General features: G+C 44.7%; 1 protein-coding gene across 8 annotated transcripts in view; it reads left to right on the forward strand.

The window, feature by feature from the left end:
• The window catches only part of LOC130258577 (protocadherin alpha-C2-like), an 89,899-nt gene that overhangs the window by 33,878 nt on the left and 42,705 nt on the right, over positions 1-13,316 (forward strand). For 2 of the 8 annotated variants that reach the window (XM_056502064.1, XM_056502065.1), the window contains exon 1: positions 6,299-9,184. The exons of 4 other annotated variants lie outside the window; for them this stretch is intronic. In XM_056502064.1, coding sequence (XP_056358039.1) covers positions 6,695-9,184 — 2,490 coding nt within the window. In that variant the 5' untranslated portion in view covers positions 6,299-6,694. Of the gene's footprint in view, positions 1-6,298; positions 9,185-9,348; positions 9,379-13,316 lie in introns of those variants that run through there. 2 more of the 8 variants (XM_056502063.1, XM_056502067.1) reach the window with 2 other exon arrangements.

The raw sequence follows: 13,316 nt of genomic DNA on the forward strand, positions 1-13,316 counted from the left end.
CAAATGAAGGTGGAGAAAATTCCAACCTCCCAAAAAGCAAAATCTGATCCAGCACAAGGTGTGCAGGTTACAGTCAGGGCATTGTCAGTCAATACTTCCAACAGACTCAAAGGCAAACTCAGGTCAGCATTAAAACACTGTGGTTTCAAAGCTGCCAAATTGCCTGTTCCTTGTTAGATCCAAACCAGGCAGATTCAGGTTTAGGCTGTTAACTTCTAAGAGACACTTTAGGAGTAAGCAAGGAGTATAAACAAAGCTGATAGATGTAACTCAGCATGTGTTTTCAAGAGAGGGGAATCCAGAGCACTTGGGTACTTGTACAGTCTTTAATAATACAAACCTGGTTTCCTTTCCCTATTAAAGAGAGGCACTGACAGCTCTGAAGAAAATGCCTTTGGTCTTTCTCAGCAGTGAAGAAGGTGACTGTTCCTCATATTACTCCTTGCCTGTACTTTTGATTCTTGCCCTCTATTTTTATACCTAGGTCTCCATTTCCATTGGTTCTGTGCCACTGTTTGGTGCTTAGCTTCCTACTTTATCTGAATTGTGTAGACAAAAATGAGGGGAAAAGGAGACCTCAGCATCATTTTGGAACACTGTGTATTCCTTGTATAGCCACAAGGACAAATGCAAAGCTCCCTAGGATGTTGAGGGGAGAGAAATAGTGCAGAATTAAAACAAAGGGAGAAAGTGAGAGGATATCCTGTGGCTTATGATGAAGGCATTTCTTAGGGAATTGAGCACAGAAGTGGTCCTTAAAGCAGAAAACTAAGCTGAGTGTTCAGTTTCCAGGCAAATGCTTACTCATTTATGAATTCATATGTTCATATTCAATTAAGCATTCAGAGACTAGTTTCAGAGGGGTCAGAGCTACCTCATAACCTTATCCCAGTTCTCAAACTCTAAAGAGGGATGTGCAACACACATAAATATCAGTATGGAGCAAAGCAGTAGCCAGAGCTGAGAAACAAATCAAATTATAATCATCTGGAAGAAACTTGTTTGACTCCAGTGTGTCTCACAACCTGTTGAAATTTGGTGGTGATTGTTTGAGCTGGAGAATCACAGCCTGCATGGGCAAGTGGTAAAGACTGTCTCCAAAGAGAGACAATGGTGATAAAGGAAAACACGTCAACTAAAACCTTCAGGAAAATATTTAGCAGTAGAAGTAACACTTGCTGGCTTGATGGTGACTTTAGAAAGGTGAAAAGTAATTTTGTTGGTGTCCATGTTAATGTCCCTCCATTTAAAATGGCCCAGTGTGTGACATTATGTGCAATAAATTACAAAAGCATTCTGAAGTCATCAGGAAAATATAGCAGAAGACAAACAGAATGAGTCAGACATTTCCATCCTTAAAATTTAGACTAGAAGTGAGAAATGATTGAATGTATCTGGTGATCAGGAGAAGAAAAGGAATTTTTTTTCTATGTATCTTTGTGGTTTATCTCAATTGAAATTTATAACACCAACCCCTCTCCATATCCCAAACCCAATTTCTTTACATGACACTTTCTAGAACAAGCAAGTTACATTATTGCAAAGAAATTGTGACCTAAATACAAACAGGATTTTTTCTGGCTGTTTAGCAGCCTTGGTTCCCATAACAGCAATGTTTTAAATAGCCTGGCTTCAGATGCTTGTGATACAAAAAGAAATTCTCACCAGTTAGATTCCTACCAATGGGAAAATTGATTTAAGGAAAGACATGAAAGAACAGAGCCAATCCAACTGAGCAATTTGGCACAGGGATCTGTCTATTTCAGACATGAGAGAGGCAGGTTCCAAATGAAAAGACAACTTGTCAACAAGTAATTCAAGACATAAGAAGATTGGGTGTAGAAATAAGTAGTTCATATTCCCTCAGGGAGGCATTTTGCTGCATTTTTAGGAAAAGTGGGAATCCCACATCCCCAAGAAATTCCATCCTAGAATGCAGATCTTTGTGTTGCCATATTTCTAGGCAGTATCTTCCTGCTCACATAGTCCTTGAGGCATGGGAATCTCCAGAAAAAAACCCTGTAGTTTCATTCAGAGAACAGTGCAGGGGAGTCCTCACTGAAGGAAGCAGGGTTGCAGAAGATTGCAGGAACCCTAAGAACATGAAGTGGGGTTGAACTGAAGAAGTAGCCCACTTAAAATGCCAAAATGGTTTTTATTCCCATAGACTTCATGAGTACCCAATGACTAGAAGATGGTGCTCACAGGAAAAAACTGTATAAGAAACTGCACAAACTCATCATTCCCTTACAATTTATTGGTAATGTTTTCCACTTTGGTTGATGTAATCTGGCCTATGACTGATGGATGTTCCTTTCTCTGGACTTGATTTAATTCTAAGTAATGCAGACAAATTGCAGGCACCAAATACAAGCAGGCACATAGAGGAAATCTAGTTTTTTCCTGGAGAATGACACCAATTACCTGTTTGTTAATGGCTAAACTATGGATTTTGTGGACTTGTCTCCATATTTTTTGCACACAGTTGTATCAGTAGGCTGAAACCATGTCTGTTTTCATACAGTACTCAAGCAATCTCATTGCTACTAAAAGTCAATGTGCTGGGAAATATGTGCAGAAATCTGCAGTCTAGTGCTTGGAGCTGGTGTCTTCCCAGCAGTTTAGAAAGGACACTGAGTCATTGAATCTGGTGTTTAAGGGATATGAGTTACTGAAAGTGAAATTATTTACAAAGAAGTGAAATGTCTTTTCAGATGTCAAAACACCTTGGAGTTTTTAGATTTACATGTTGTACATTCACATCTTTCTGGTTTCTAGGATGTCTTTCTCTCTCCTTTGCTGTATGAGACTCAGAAATAGCCAGAGAAGAGACTTTGCCTATTGTTCTGCAATGAAGCAAATTAAACACAAATTTATTGCTGCCCAAGCAAGTTTATGAGATCCCTGTTAGAACTTTATGGAAAAAAAAAATTACTTGTGTGAATGTGATTTGAAATGGATGCACTTTTCAAGGGCCTAAATACCTACAGAAGTGTATCTGTGTATAATTGTATCATTACCAAGAGAAAAATCTGCAGACATGTTTCTGTGGCACTGCATCAGCCTGCTTCTAATTCAGGCATATTCTATATTCTAGAACTGTTCCAAGGAAGACTTGCAGAGAAATGTGAGGATTTTCCATACTAAAATAGTTATATTGCTATTCTTGCTGGGGTATATATGTATTAATGCATAACCAGCTCGAGATAGACTCAATTTTCTTGTGCAGGACTTGATAAAATCAGTATTCTTTGCTCCACCTTGTATGTTTGTACTTGTGCCATTTAATTTAGCCAAGCTAATTAAAGCAGTGCAGTTTTTGTATGTCAGCAAAAGCAGAGGCCTGTGTATACAGATACTGCATGCAGGCAGTGTCCAGTCACTCCAGGGTTAGCAGGTTTATCAGCTGGTCTTGCTGCAGGGATGGATTCTGATTCTCCTGCTCATGTGAATTGTTCTGAACTCAATGGGTACATTTTTCTTTAGTGAGATTTGAAGGCGTTTCAAAATTTTAATACTTAGATGAAATTTCAAGAAATTACTGAAAAGCAAAACTCTGGAAAGAAGAAAATTAGGAAGCCCCTAAGCCTTGATTCGATTGAAACTGAAATTACATTTTTCTGTGTTTCAATTTTTGTATATTACTAGAAAAATCAATATTACTACAGAACACATACTGAAGTGTTTTCTCAATTGAAGTTTTTCCTGAATTAAAATCACAGCCTGCAGGACTGACTCAGCATTAACACTGAAGCTGATAGAAATACTTACAATTATTATGACCATTGATGAATTTTATATGGATTTAAAAGGACCTGGGGAACATTTAATCAGAACAGAACACATTTTGGTATATCACTTATCCACTCTGTAGTCAGCATTAGCTTCATAAAGCAAGTTTTTTGGGAAAGACTGTGACATTTGTGCAGTGCTACTGTAAATATGCCAAGCTATAGTATCAATTTATACAATGATTATCAGAGTAATATTTTATTGGTGCTATAAAACTCACAAAAAAGGCAAGAAGCCAGGCAATCCTAGATCTTACAGTTCTGGAAGCAGGAGAAAAAAATTCTAAGAACTTGAGGTTGTGAGACAAGTTTGATGGGAATGAAAATATTCAGGAATATTTGCATTATTTCTGTTCAGTGTTGTGTTCTGTGGTGTTTTGCAAAACTTTGGCTGTGCACAGTCTGAGCTGACCACTGAGACACAGGGTGTGAGAAAAGATGAACCAAGTTAATGTGTAAATATTGAGCTGGGCCAGGGTTTGAGGGTTCATGAGGACTTAAGGGTTCATCAGCCCTTTCTTATTAAAATACAACAGAGCAGAGCCTGAATATCTATCACAGGTAACTAACTAAGATCCAAAAACAGTGTGAGATTCCTTGCTGGTATTAAACCCCCTGGGTGTGTGAATGATGTTTCATTCACACAGAGTAAAGTTAGCTTGTGGTTAAAAGCTATTGAATGCAGAGATGAGATTTATCTTCCCACCACCTCCTAGCCATGGGCATTGGCCATTTCCTGGAGAGTTTTCATTAATATGTTCTTTAAGGCAGGGCCTTAGATGTTGCCAATATTGCTGGGGCTTTTTTTTATTGTTCTTTTGTATGTTTTTTAGAGGACTCTGTGGGTGTGTGCACCTGGAGGTGTGGGGCAGAGATCATCTGTGGACTGTCTGGTGAAATCACTGTGTGATTTTTGGAAAACTGAGGGTGTGTCTCTTCAGGTCTGTCTTACATGATGGCTGCAAGTTGGTTTGACACATGGCTGTATAGTCCATGTGTATTAGTGCTGCTATAACTTTTATTTTCATTGCATTCAGCAGCATACTGTTCTTTGATGGGTGGGGGTTTCTTCTGTTTTGGTGGTTTGGTACTTTTTTTTTTGTTGTCAAAGTATTTTGTTCTGAATCAGTGAATATAGTGATCTTGAAGGTGGGTGCCTCGCCAAAAAGTTGAAGTTAATTTTTTTCTAAGTGTCTGGCTCCTGGCAACTGGTTGAAATGGGCAATTTTCCAGGTGTTCTAGGCACTTGGCATCTCTAGCTGCTCTTGTTGGTCTGCACAGACCTACATTTATCCTACTTAAAGGTATAAACAGGGTTGGGTGGCTTGACAGCAGTAATTGCTGATACTGGGCACATCAGAATAAATATGAGGACAAATATTTGAGCCACAAAAATGGGCTGAGGATAAAGGAACCATCAGCCAAAATGGGGTAATGTTGTCTCTTCTGGTAAAGGTGGCCATAGATAAAAGCTGAGAGATTGGTAGCAGTTCTTAGTGGTGCTGAGTCAGAGTGAGGGCAGTTGTGCTCCAGGGTTTGTGCATCAGATACATTAGAGAAAAATCTTCAGAGATTTATAGTGTTCTCATGGGGAGGGGTGCCCAGGCCAACAAAGGGCAGTGAAAGAGGTTTCAGCTAAATGTTGGGGTCACCCATCCCCTTGACAGACCAGCCCAATCAAGAGAGGATTTTTTGGATGTTCCAAAAAATGGGGAAAGAAAGCAGGAAAAAAAACCAACAGGGAAAGAAACTTGTAGAGAAAAAGTTTCTGCATTGTAGGTGCAACATAGCTGCACACCTGGAGAACTACAGCTTATGATTTGTCTCATCAAATGTCTTATCTTAGGTGGTGTATGAATGGAGTTTAAGTTTATTGTCTTTGCTGGGACTTTTGACATTGGGGTAAAAGTAATTGCAGATGCAGCATCTCCACCCCCACTGCTGAGTTTGCTCAATTTCGTGCTTGTTTTTTGTCAGTCCTCTGTCACAAGGGGAGAGGAGGAAAAAACTGTAACTGGAAATCAGATCATGTTCCACCTTCTCTGCGGCTGCACCTGCTCACCTTGAGCCTGGGTGAGAAACTGAGGCTCACCTTAAATGCTCATAACTCACGGGTGTGACTTGCAGAATCCTGGGGTGGAAGCAGCGCAGGGGCTGCCCGTAGGGGCTGGGCAGGGGGATGATGCTGCAGCAAGGATGAATCTCCGAGGGAGCAGAGGGGCAGGTCTCCAAGAAGGAGGTCGTCAAACCCACTGCAGCAGCACACAAACGGCACCAGACCTGGCTGGAAGCCCATTTTCTTGGGCGCTCTGCGCTGATTTAACCCTCTCAGGCGGATGTACTTCAGCGCTGCAGCAGCAGCAGCGGGTCCACAAGCGAGCTGCCAGCTCCCCGCGCCCCCAAAGCTTCAGCAGCGAGGCCGGGGCGGAGACGAGGAGCGGCGGGGGCGGCACAGGAGCCGCGCCCCTCGGGCTGGGCGAGCACCGGCGCCGCGGAGCTCCGGGGCCGCAACACGTGTGCGCGGGGCCGGGCCGGGCCGGGCGGGGCCGTGCCGCTGTTCCCGGCCCAGGTGCTGAACCGGCGCCAGCCGCGGCTTAGCGCCCACCCCCGCCTCCTCCCGCGCAGCAGCTGGAGCAGGAGAAAGCGGATCCGGCGAGTCCCGGTCCCTCCTCCTTCCTCCTCATCCTCCTCATCCTCCTGAGAGCCGGCGGAGGGGAGAGGTCGGAGCGGCCGCCTGGCGCAGCCGGCAGCATGGAGCGGGCGGCGGCGGGGCCGGAGGCGGCCGGGGGCCGCTGCTGCTGCTCGCCGCTTGCATGAGGCGGCCGGGCGGCGGCGGGGAGTGAGGCCGGGCCGGGCCGGGCTCGGCGGCTCCGCTGCTCCCGCAGCCACCCCCCGCCCCGGCCATGGCGGCGGCGGTGCTGGGCCCGCTGCTGCTGCTGGGGCTGTGCGCCGGGCGGGCGGCGGGCGGGCCGCTCCGCTACTCGGTGCGGGAGGAGCTGCCGCACGGCGCCTTCGTGGGCAGCGTGGCGGGCGACCTGGGCGTGGATCCGCGGCGGCTGGCGGCGAGGGGAGCGCGGATCACCTCGGGCAGCGGGCGGCAGTACCTGGAGCTGGAGCTGGGCCGCGGGGCGCTGCTGGTGCGGGAGCGCATGGACCGCGAGGCGCTCTGCGAGCTGAGCCCGTCCTGCTTCCTCAGCCTGGAGCTGGTCATCGAGCAGCCCATCGAGGTGCACAACGTGGAGGTGGAGGTGCTGGACATCAATGACAACGCGCCGCGGTTCCCCCGCCAGGATTACCGGCTGGAGATCAGTGAGTCTGCCGTGCCCGGGGCTCGTTTCCACATCGAGAGTGCCCAGGACCCTGATGTGGGCACCAACTCCGTGCAGAACTATCTGCTCAGCCCCAGTCGCCACTTTGCCCTGGACCTTAAAGGCTTCCAGAGTGGCAGCAAACTCCTGGAGCTGGTGCTGCAGCAGCCACTGGACCGGGAGCAGAGCGCCCTGCAGCAGCTGGTGCTGACTGCTGTGGATGGGGGGGATCCCCCCAAATCCGGCACAGCCCAGATCTCCGTGCGAGTTGTGGATACCAATGACAACCCACCTGCCTTTGACCGCTCCACCTACACCGTGAGCCTTCTGGAGAACTCCCTGCCTGGCACGCTAGTGGTCAAACTGAATGCCTCAGACCCGGATGAGGGCTCTAATGGGGATGTCATCTACTCCTTCGGCAGCTACACCCCCCAGAAGGTGAGACAGCTCTTTAGCGTGGACCCCCATTCAGGGGAGGTGAGGGTTAATGGCACTTTGGACTATGAGGAGGCATCCTCCTATGAGATCTATGTGCAAGCCACTGATCAGGGCCCTGTCTCTATGGCTGGGCACTGCAAGGTGCTGGTCAACATTGTGGATGCCAATGATAATGCTCCTGAAGTGGAGCTGACCTCCCTGTACAGCCCAGTGCCGGAGGATGCAAGGTCAGGAACTGTGGTGGCCCTGATGAGTGTCACCGACCAGGACTCAGGGCTGAACAAGCAGGTGAGCCTGCGCATCCCCCCTGGCCTCCCCTTCACTCTCAACTCCTTCAAGAACTCCTACACCTTGGTCACCCAGGGCAAACTGGACCACGAGAAAGCAGCAGCCTACAACATCACAGTTACTGCTACTGATTCTGGGAGCCCCCCTCTGTCCTCCCAGAAGGTGATCCACGTGGAGATCTCCGACATCAATGACAATCCCCCACGCTTTGAGGAGCCTGTGTACTCAGTTTACATCCCTGAGAACAACCTCATTGGAGCCTTCCTGTGCACTATTAAAGCCACTGACCCAGATGTCGCCAAAAATGCCCATGTGTCCTATTCTCTACTCGATGGGGAGATTGAAGGGCTGCCAGCTGCTTCCTATGTCTCCATTAAATCTGATAGTGGCAACATGTATGCTGTCAGGTCCTTTGACTATGAGACTCTGAGGGAGTTCCAGGTGATTGTCCAGGCTCAGGATGCTGGGATCCCACCACTGAGCAGCACTGTCACTGTCTACATCTACGTGGTGGATGAGAATGACCATGCTCCACAGATTCTGTATCCTACCTCAACCAACACTTCAGTAGCCCTGGAGATGATCCCACGCTCGGCATATGCTGGATATTTGGTAACCAAAATTATAGCCATTGATGGGGACTCAGGACAAAATGCCTGGTTGTTCTTCTCCCTGGTGCAAACCTCAGATCCGGGTTTGTTCAGGATAGAGCTCCACACTGGGGAGATCAGGACTACTCGCAAACTAGGGGAGGACAGCACTCCTACTTTCAACCTGACGGTGGAGGTGAGGGACAATGGAGAGCCATCGATGTCCTCATCAGTATCCATCACTATTGCTGTGGTGGACAGAGTTTCCAAAATCATCCCTGATAGAAGAAGACACTTTAAAAGCCCAAGCAATTACTCAGAGGTCACTCTTTATCTCATTATCGCATTGAGCGCCATCTCCTTCGTTTTCCTTTTCACAATCATTGGGCTTTCTATTATCAAGTGCTACAGATACAGTCTGTATGGGAGCTCCTGCTGTGCAGGGTGCTGTACTGTCAGAGAAAGGAGCCCTGCTGAATTGTACAAGCAGGCCAACAACAACATTGATGCTAGATTGCCCCAAGGTTTAAAAGTGCAGCCCCATTTCATTGAAGTGAGGGGCAATGGGTCTCTCACTAAGACCTACTGCTATAAGGCCTGCCTGACTGCAGGATCAGGAAGTGACACTTTCATGTTTTACAATACCTGTGGCCCAACAGGAACTACTGGTCCCTCTGCAGTGGTGACTGAGAGGCATCTGACAGGACAAAGTGGGCAGAGTGCACAAAACCTGATCATACTTAGAAATGACTCCATTACTCCTAATGAGGTGAGGCTACCTTGGTAAATGGTCTGCACAGTGCTCTGAGCAAATCTCAGGCAGAGGTTCCAGCTGGAAAACTCAGATGAAACATATTCCCTTAGGGGCTTGCTGACACTCAGCTCTGAAACTTGGTTATAATGAATCTAATCTATGCCATATTTTATTTCTAGGTAAATACTGAGACTTTCAGGGCCCAGTTGGTAAGTTCAGTGTATGCGTCTGCTCGAGATTCACTCAGCATATGCTGTACTGAGTACTGCATCCTTCCCTGTCTAAAATTGACTGCTGCTACAGAGTGCTAGGAAATGACTCATCTCTGTCATTTTTGATGGGAATTTTGATGTGAGTTTTGATGGGAAAACTCATATTGGGGAGAAAAAATAATGAGTGATTAGCCTTGAAATCAAAAGGTTACTTTATGGCAGTTATGGATGTTTGCTGCTTTCATACCTAAGTAAATCTGTTCAATTCAGAAAAGCATATTATTACAAGGATCTTACTAATGTTTCAGTTGTCTGAAAACTGCAATCCCTCCTCTGATAATGTTTGTTCTACCTAGTGCTGCATTTTATGCCTTCTGGCCTGTGACACCCCACACCTTTGCAGAGAATTACAGCAAGTCATTAAGTTACAGAGTGACAACTTTGAACCTGCTGGGTTGCTATTGAAAATTGTTTAATACCTATGGTTTGACCAGCTGTGTATTAACCTTTGTAATATTTTCCCACAGTGAAGAATTAATGGTTGCTTTATGCTGGTGTGCAGTTGCTGTGTGGTTTGCATGATCTGTGCAGTTTCCTTTTTACACATGTTGGGACTGAACTCAGAAGCACTCACAGGAGAGACTCATTCTGGTGCACAAAAGGAAAATATTGCCATTACTGTGTGTTGTTTGTACCCTATAATTGTGGCAGGTGTAAGATCAGTGCATCAATGTGTGCTATGCCCCAGAAAGTCAGGTAAATAACTGGTGGGATAGAAAGGAGCTTGACTTGTGTATTCTTGCCACAGAAATAGAACTCATTTATTTATTTATTTATTCTTTTTCATATATGGAGATTAGCATCTTTAGCAACTCTTTTCGTTGAGTAAAGATGCCCATATCTTAAAGGCCAGCAAGTCTTCCACAAAAATGCTTTTAGGGACTAATGACCATCCATTCAACATTAATCTATTTTAAATTAATGCACTGTTTTTCTGTGGCAGGGTACAGGGGAAGTACTTTGTCTCTTTCTCTGCAGTTTTTGTATCTTAAATTTTTTCTAAGTCTAATAAAATGCCTGGGATCTGTTTGATATAGGAGGGAATATGAGACATGTTCTGTAAACTTGTATGCTGAGGAATCAAAGAGTGGAGTACACACTTTATAGGTGATTTTTGGGGTGGAGGGGTGTGCAAGAAGAAAAGCACTAACTGCAAATGGCTTCACTTTGGATGCAAGCCAAGTAGGAAATCAGTTTAACAAAGAGATTCCTATCACATTTTGAGACTCACTCCATCAAATGCAGTGAATTAGCAAGTCTTGATTACCAGCACAGATCAGGCAGTGGCAGCAAAGCCAGCCCAAACTTGGAGCACAAAAGCAGAGAAATGTAAAGAACAAACCAATGAATGCTGCCTGTGTGGGGTTGTCATCCAAAATGGGAATCAATTATTCAACTCATTCTGTGTGATTTAAACAGAGGTGAAGTTCTGACAAATTTTACTCATCACAAGTTCTTTGCTTTCTGCTTCTTAACCTGTCCTGTGGTAGGACATTCTATGAAGGTGCATCGAGGCCATGTGCACATGAGGAAATGGCTGAATGTAATGGCACTCACTAATTACTGTTCCTAGTTAATTACACACTAAAAGTCACATTATTCCCCTGTTTCAAGCTCAGCTTTTGCACTGAAGATGCCATCAATTGCTTAGCAACACTGAATTCTACATTTTAAGGATAATGATCTTTGTATTATTAGATTTTCAGGGAACTGTGTTTCTCTTTTTAGTTAAAGTGAACTTTGAATCAGCCTTTGAGAGCCTGTGCCTTCACTTGTGATGCATAGCAAGGCAGGATTGTCCTTGCACCAATTTACAAAGTCAGTCTCTGATCTGTGTGTTACTTTTGGATAATGTGAACAGGTCCTTTATTTCTTTTCTTCCACACAGTTTATGGAAATGAATTTTCTAGTGAGTGTTCATTGATAAGGATGGGACTGGGTGAATGGGTTTGCTCTGCACAGATAATCATACCTCGGGTTTTACAGTGGCTAAAATTTTGAAAATGTTGTTTATACAGTGAGAGGAAAAATATTTCCAAGTTATCTGGGATTAATCTCAGTAACACTTGGGGCAATAAGTCTTACTTTTGTTCATATTTGCTGGTAAGGTCAAAGATGCTAATAATTACACTAAGTTGTGACTGACTTTATTGGGTCATTAGAATGATGCAGTAGAAGTGCAGTAAGATTAGGGAGGGGCTTTTTTGTCCCTGGTGAAGTTCTGACTCCTGTGTGGCTGTTCCTTTTTTACTGCCAGTGTTGTGATGGTGGGATGGAAGCTTGTTTCTGTGAGGTAGCTGCTTCTTCTGCACTCACCCTGCTTACCTGCACAGTCCTTTATGGATTTATAGGTATGACTCAGACCAAGGGTGTTTCGTAAAAGAAGAAATGTAATGCAGCTGCACAGAAAACCTTGGACATGGTTATTGCTGTCAGGAGGCTGGTGATAAGGGCAGCAGTGTGGGGTTAATGGATATTGCTCTCTCATCAGATAACTACTGCAGAGGGACCAGGCAGGCAGTGCAGGCAAAATAAAGGGATAAAAAACATACTGTGGCTTCATTTCTGGTGCTGTGTGGGTTATGGGCAGCTTGGACTCCTGGCTTTCCAAAGAAGGATGCACACACTGAAGAGGTTGTGTGTGGAGTTGTGATTTTGTTACTGGGCACTGCTGCAGTGAGGATCTGTCATTCTCAGGAAGGCTTTCAGTGCTTTAGTCTGGAGTCTGTTTCCTCAGATTCCTGTGAAGATGCTGAATGATGTCTGGGTAGTGTCTGGTCCTTGGTTTTTCTTTTCATCTTTCCTGTTTTGTTCTTATATCCTGTGCAGTTAAGCTCATTTCTCTTGTCTTGCATCTCATGACAGCCTTTTCCCTTCAGTGCAGGAAATAACAATCAAACCAAAATGTTTCAACAGGAGTTTTCTGTCCCAGGAGGCAGCCTGGCACATTCCTGATGAGGAGTGGGCAGTTGGGATACTTGATAGAAACAAACTCTTTTATATTATATATTTCCTTGTACCCTTTTTTGTGTGGTGATACATGTGGATGAAAAAATATGATGTTTTATGTGATGGTCAGAAACAGAGCATGTTTATCTATAGACACTTTTAAAGAGAATGAAAGAACTGCACATTGATGGTGGTAAGACCCAGGAGATCCACTTGAGTTTTACAGCTGTTTGCTCTGCTTTTGTCTCTTTCTCTGTGTTTTTCACTTCAAAACCAGCTTGCTAAACATGTGGAAAAAAGAAAGCTACTCTTGAATTGAACATATTTTGATACTGCTTTAAATGCAAGCATGTTTTGAAGTGTCTAAACCTAGTAACCCCACCGTGTTGTTTGTAGCAGTCTGTCCAGGAGATTTCTCTCAGAGGATTTAAAGGTATTAATGGTGCAATGTCTTACAATCTCAGTTCAAGAACTTAAGCCTCTAAGAAATTCTCCAGCCCTGCTGACATTGAAAAGGTTAACTATAAATGTTTGTTCTTTTGTTTAATGGCAGTGTCTGAACCTGCTCAGCTAAGCAGGGACAGTGCTCTGTGCTTCAGGACAGTCAGCCTTGGTTTGAGGCTTCTGCTGTGCCAGCAGAAATCTGCATCCAAGATTGAGCAGAGGTGTTTTCCTCCTCTTGGAACTCACTAAATGTACTTTACAGAAGCATTTGTCTGTTCCCTTCACCACAGGTTTCTCTGAGTTAGGAACGAAAATAAACATTCCCAGACTTTGGGCTTTTGAATCCCACCCTTTTCTAGTTTTCTTTTTGATTTCTGGAATGATAAACATATATTTAAATAGCTTGTTCTCCACATCAAGCTAATTCTAAACATTTACAGAAGGAAAGCAGGAATAGAAGCCTCTGTTTCCTCATACCTGTC

The sequence above is a fragment of the Oenanthe melanoleuca genome, chromosome 13, assembly GCF_029582105.1.
Source record: "Oenanthe melanoleuca isolate GR-GAL-2019-014 chromosome 13, OMel1.0, whole genome shotgun sequence".
NCBI classification, from domain to species: domain Eukaryota; kingdom Metazoa; phylum Chordata; class Aves; order Passeriformes; family Muscicapidae; genus Oenanthe; species Oenanthe melanoleuca.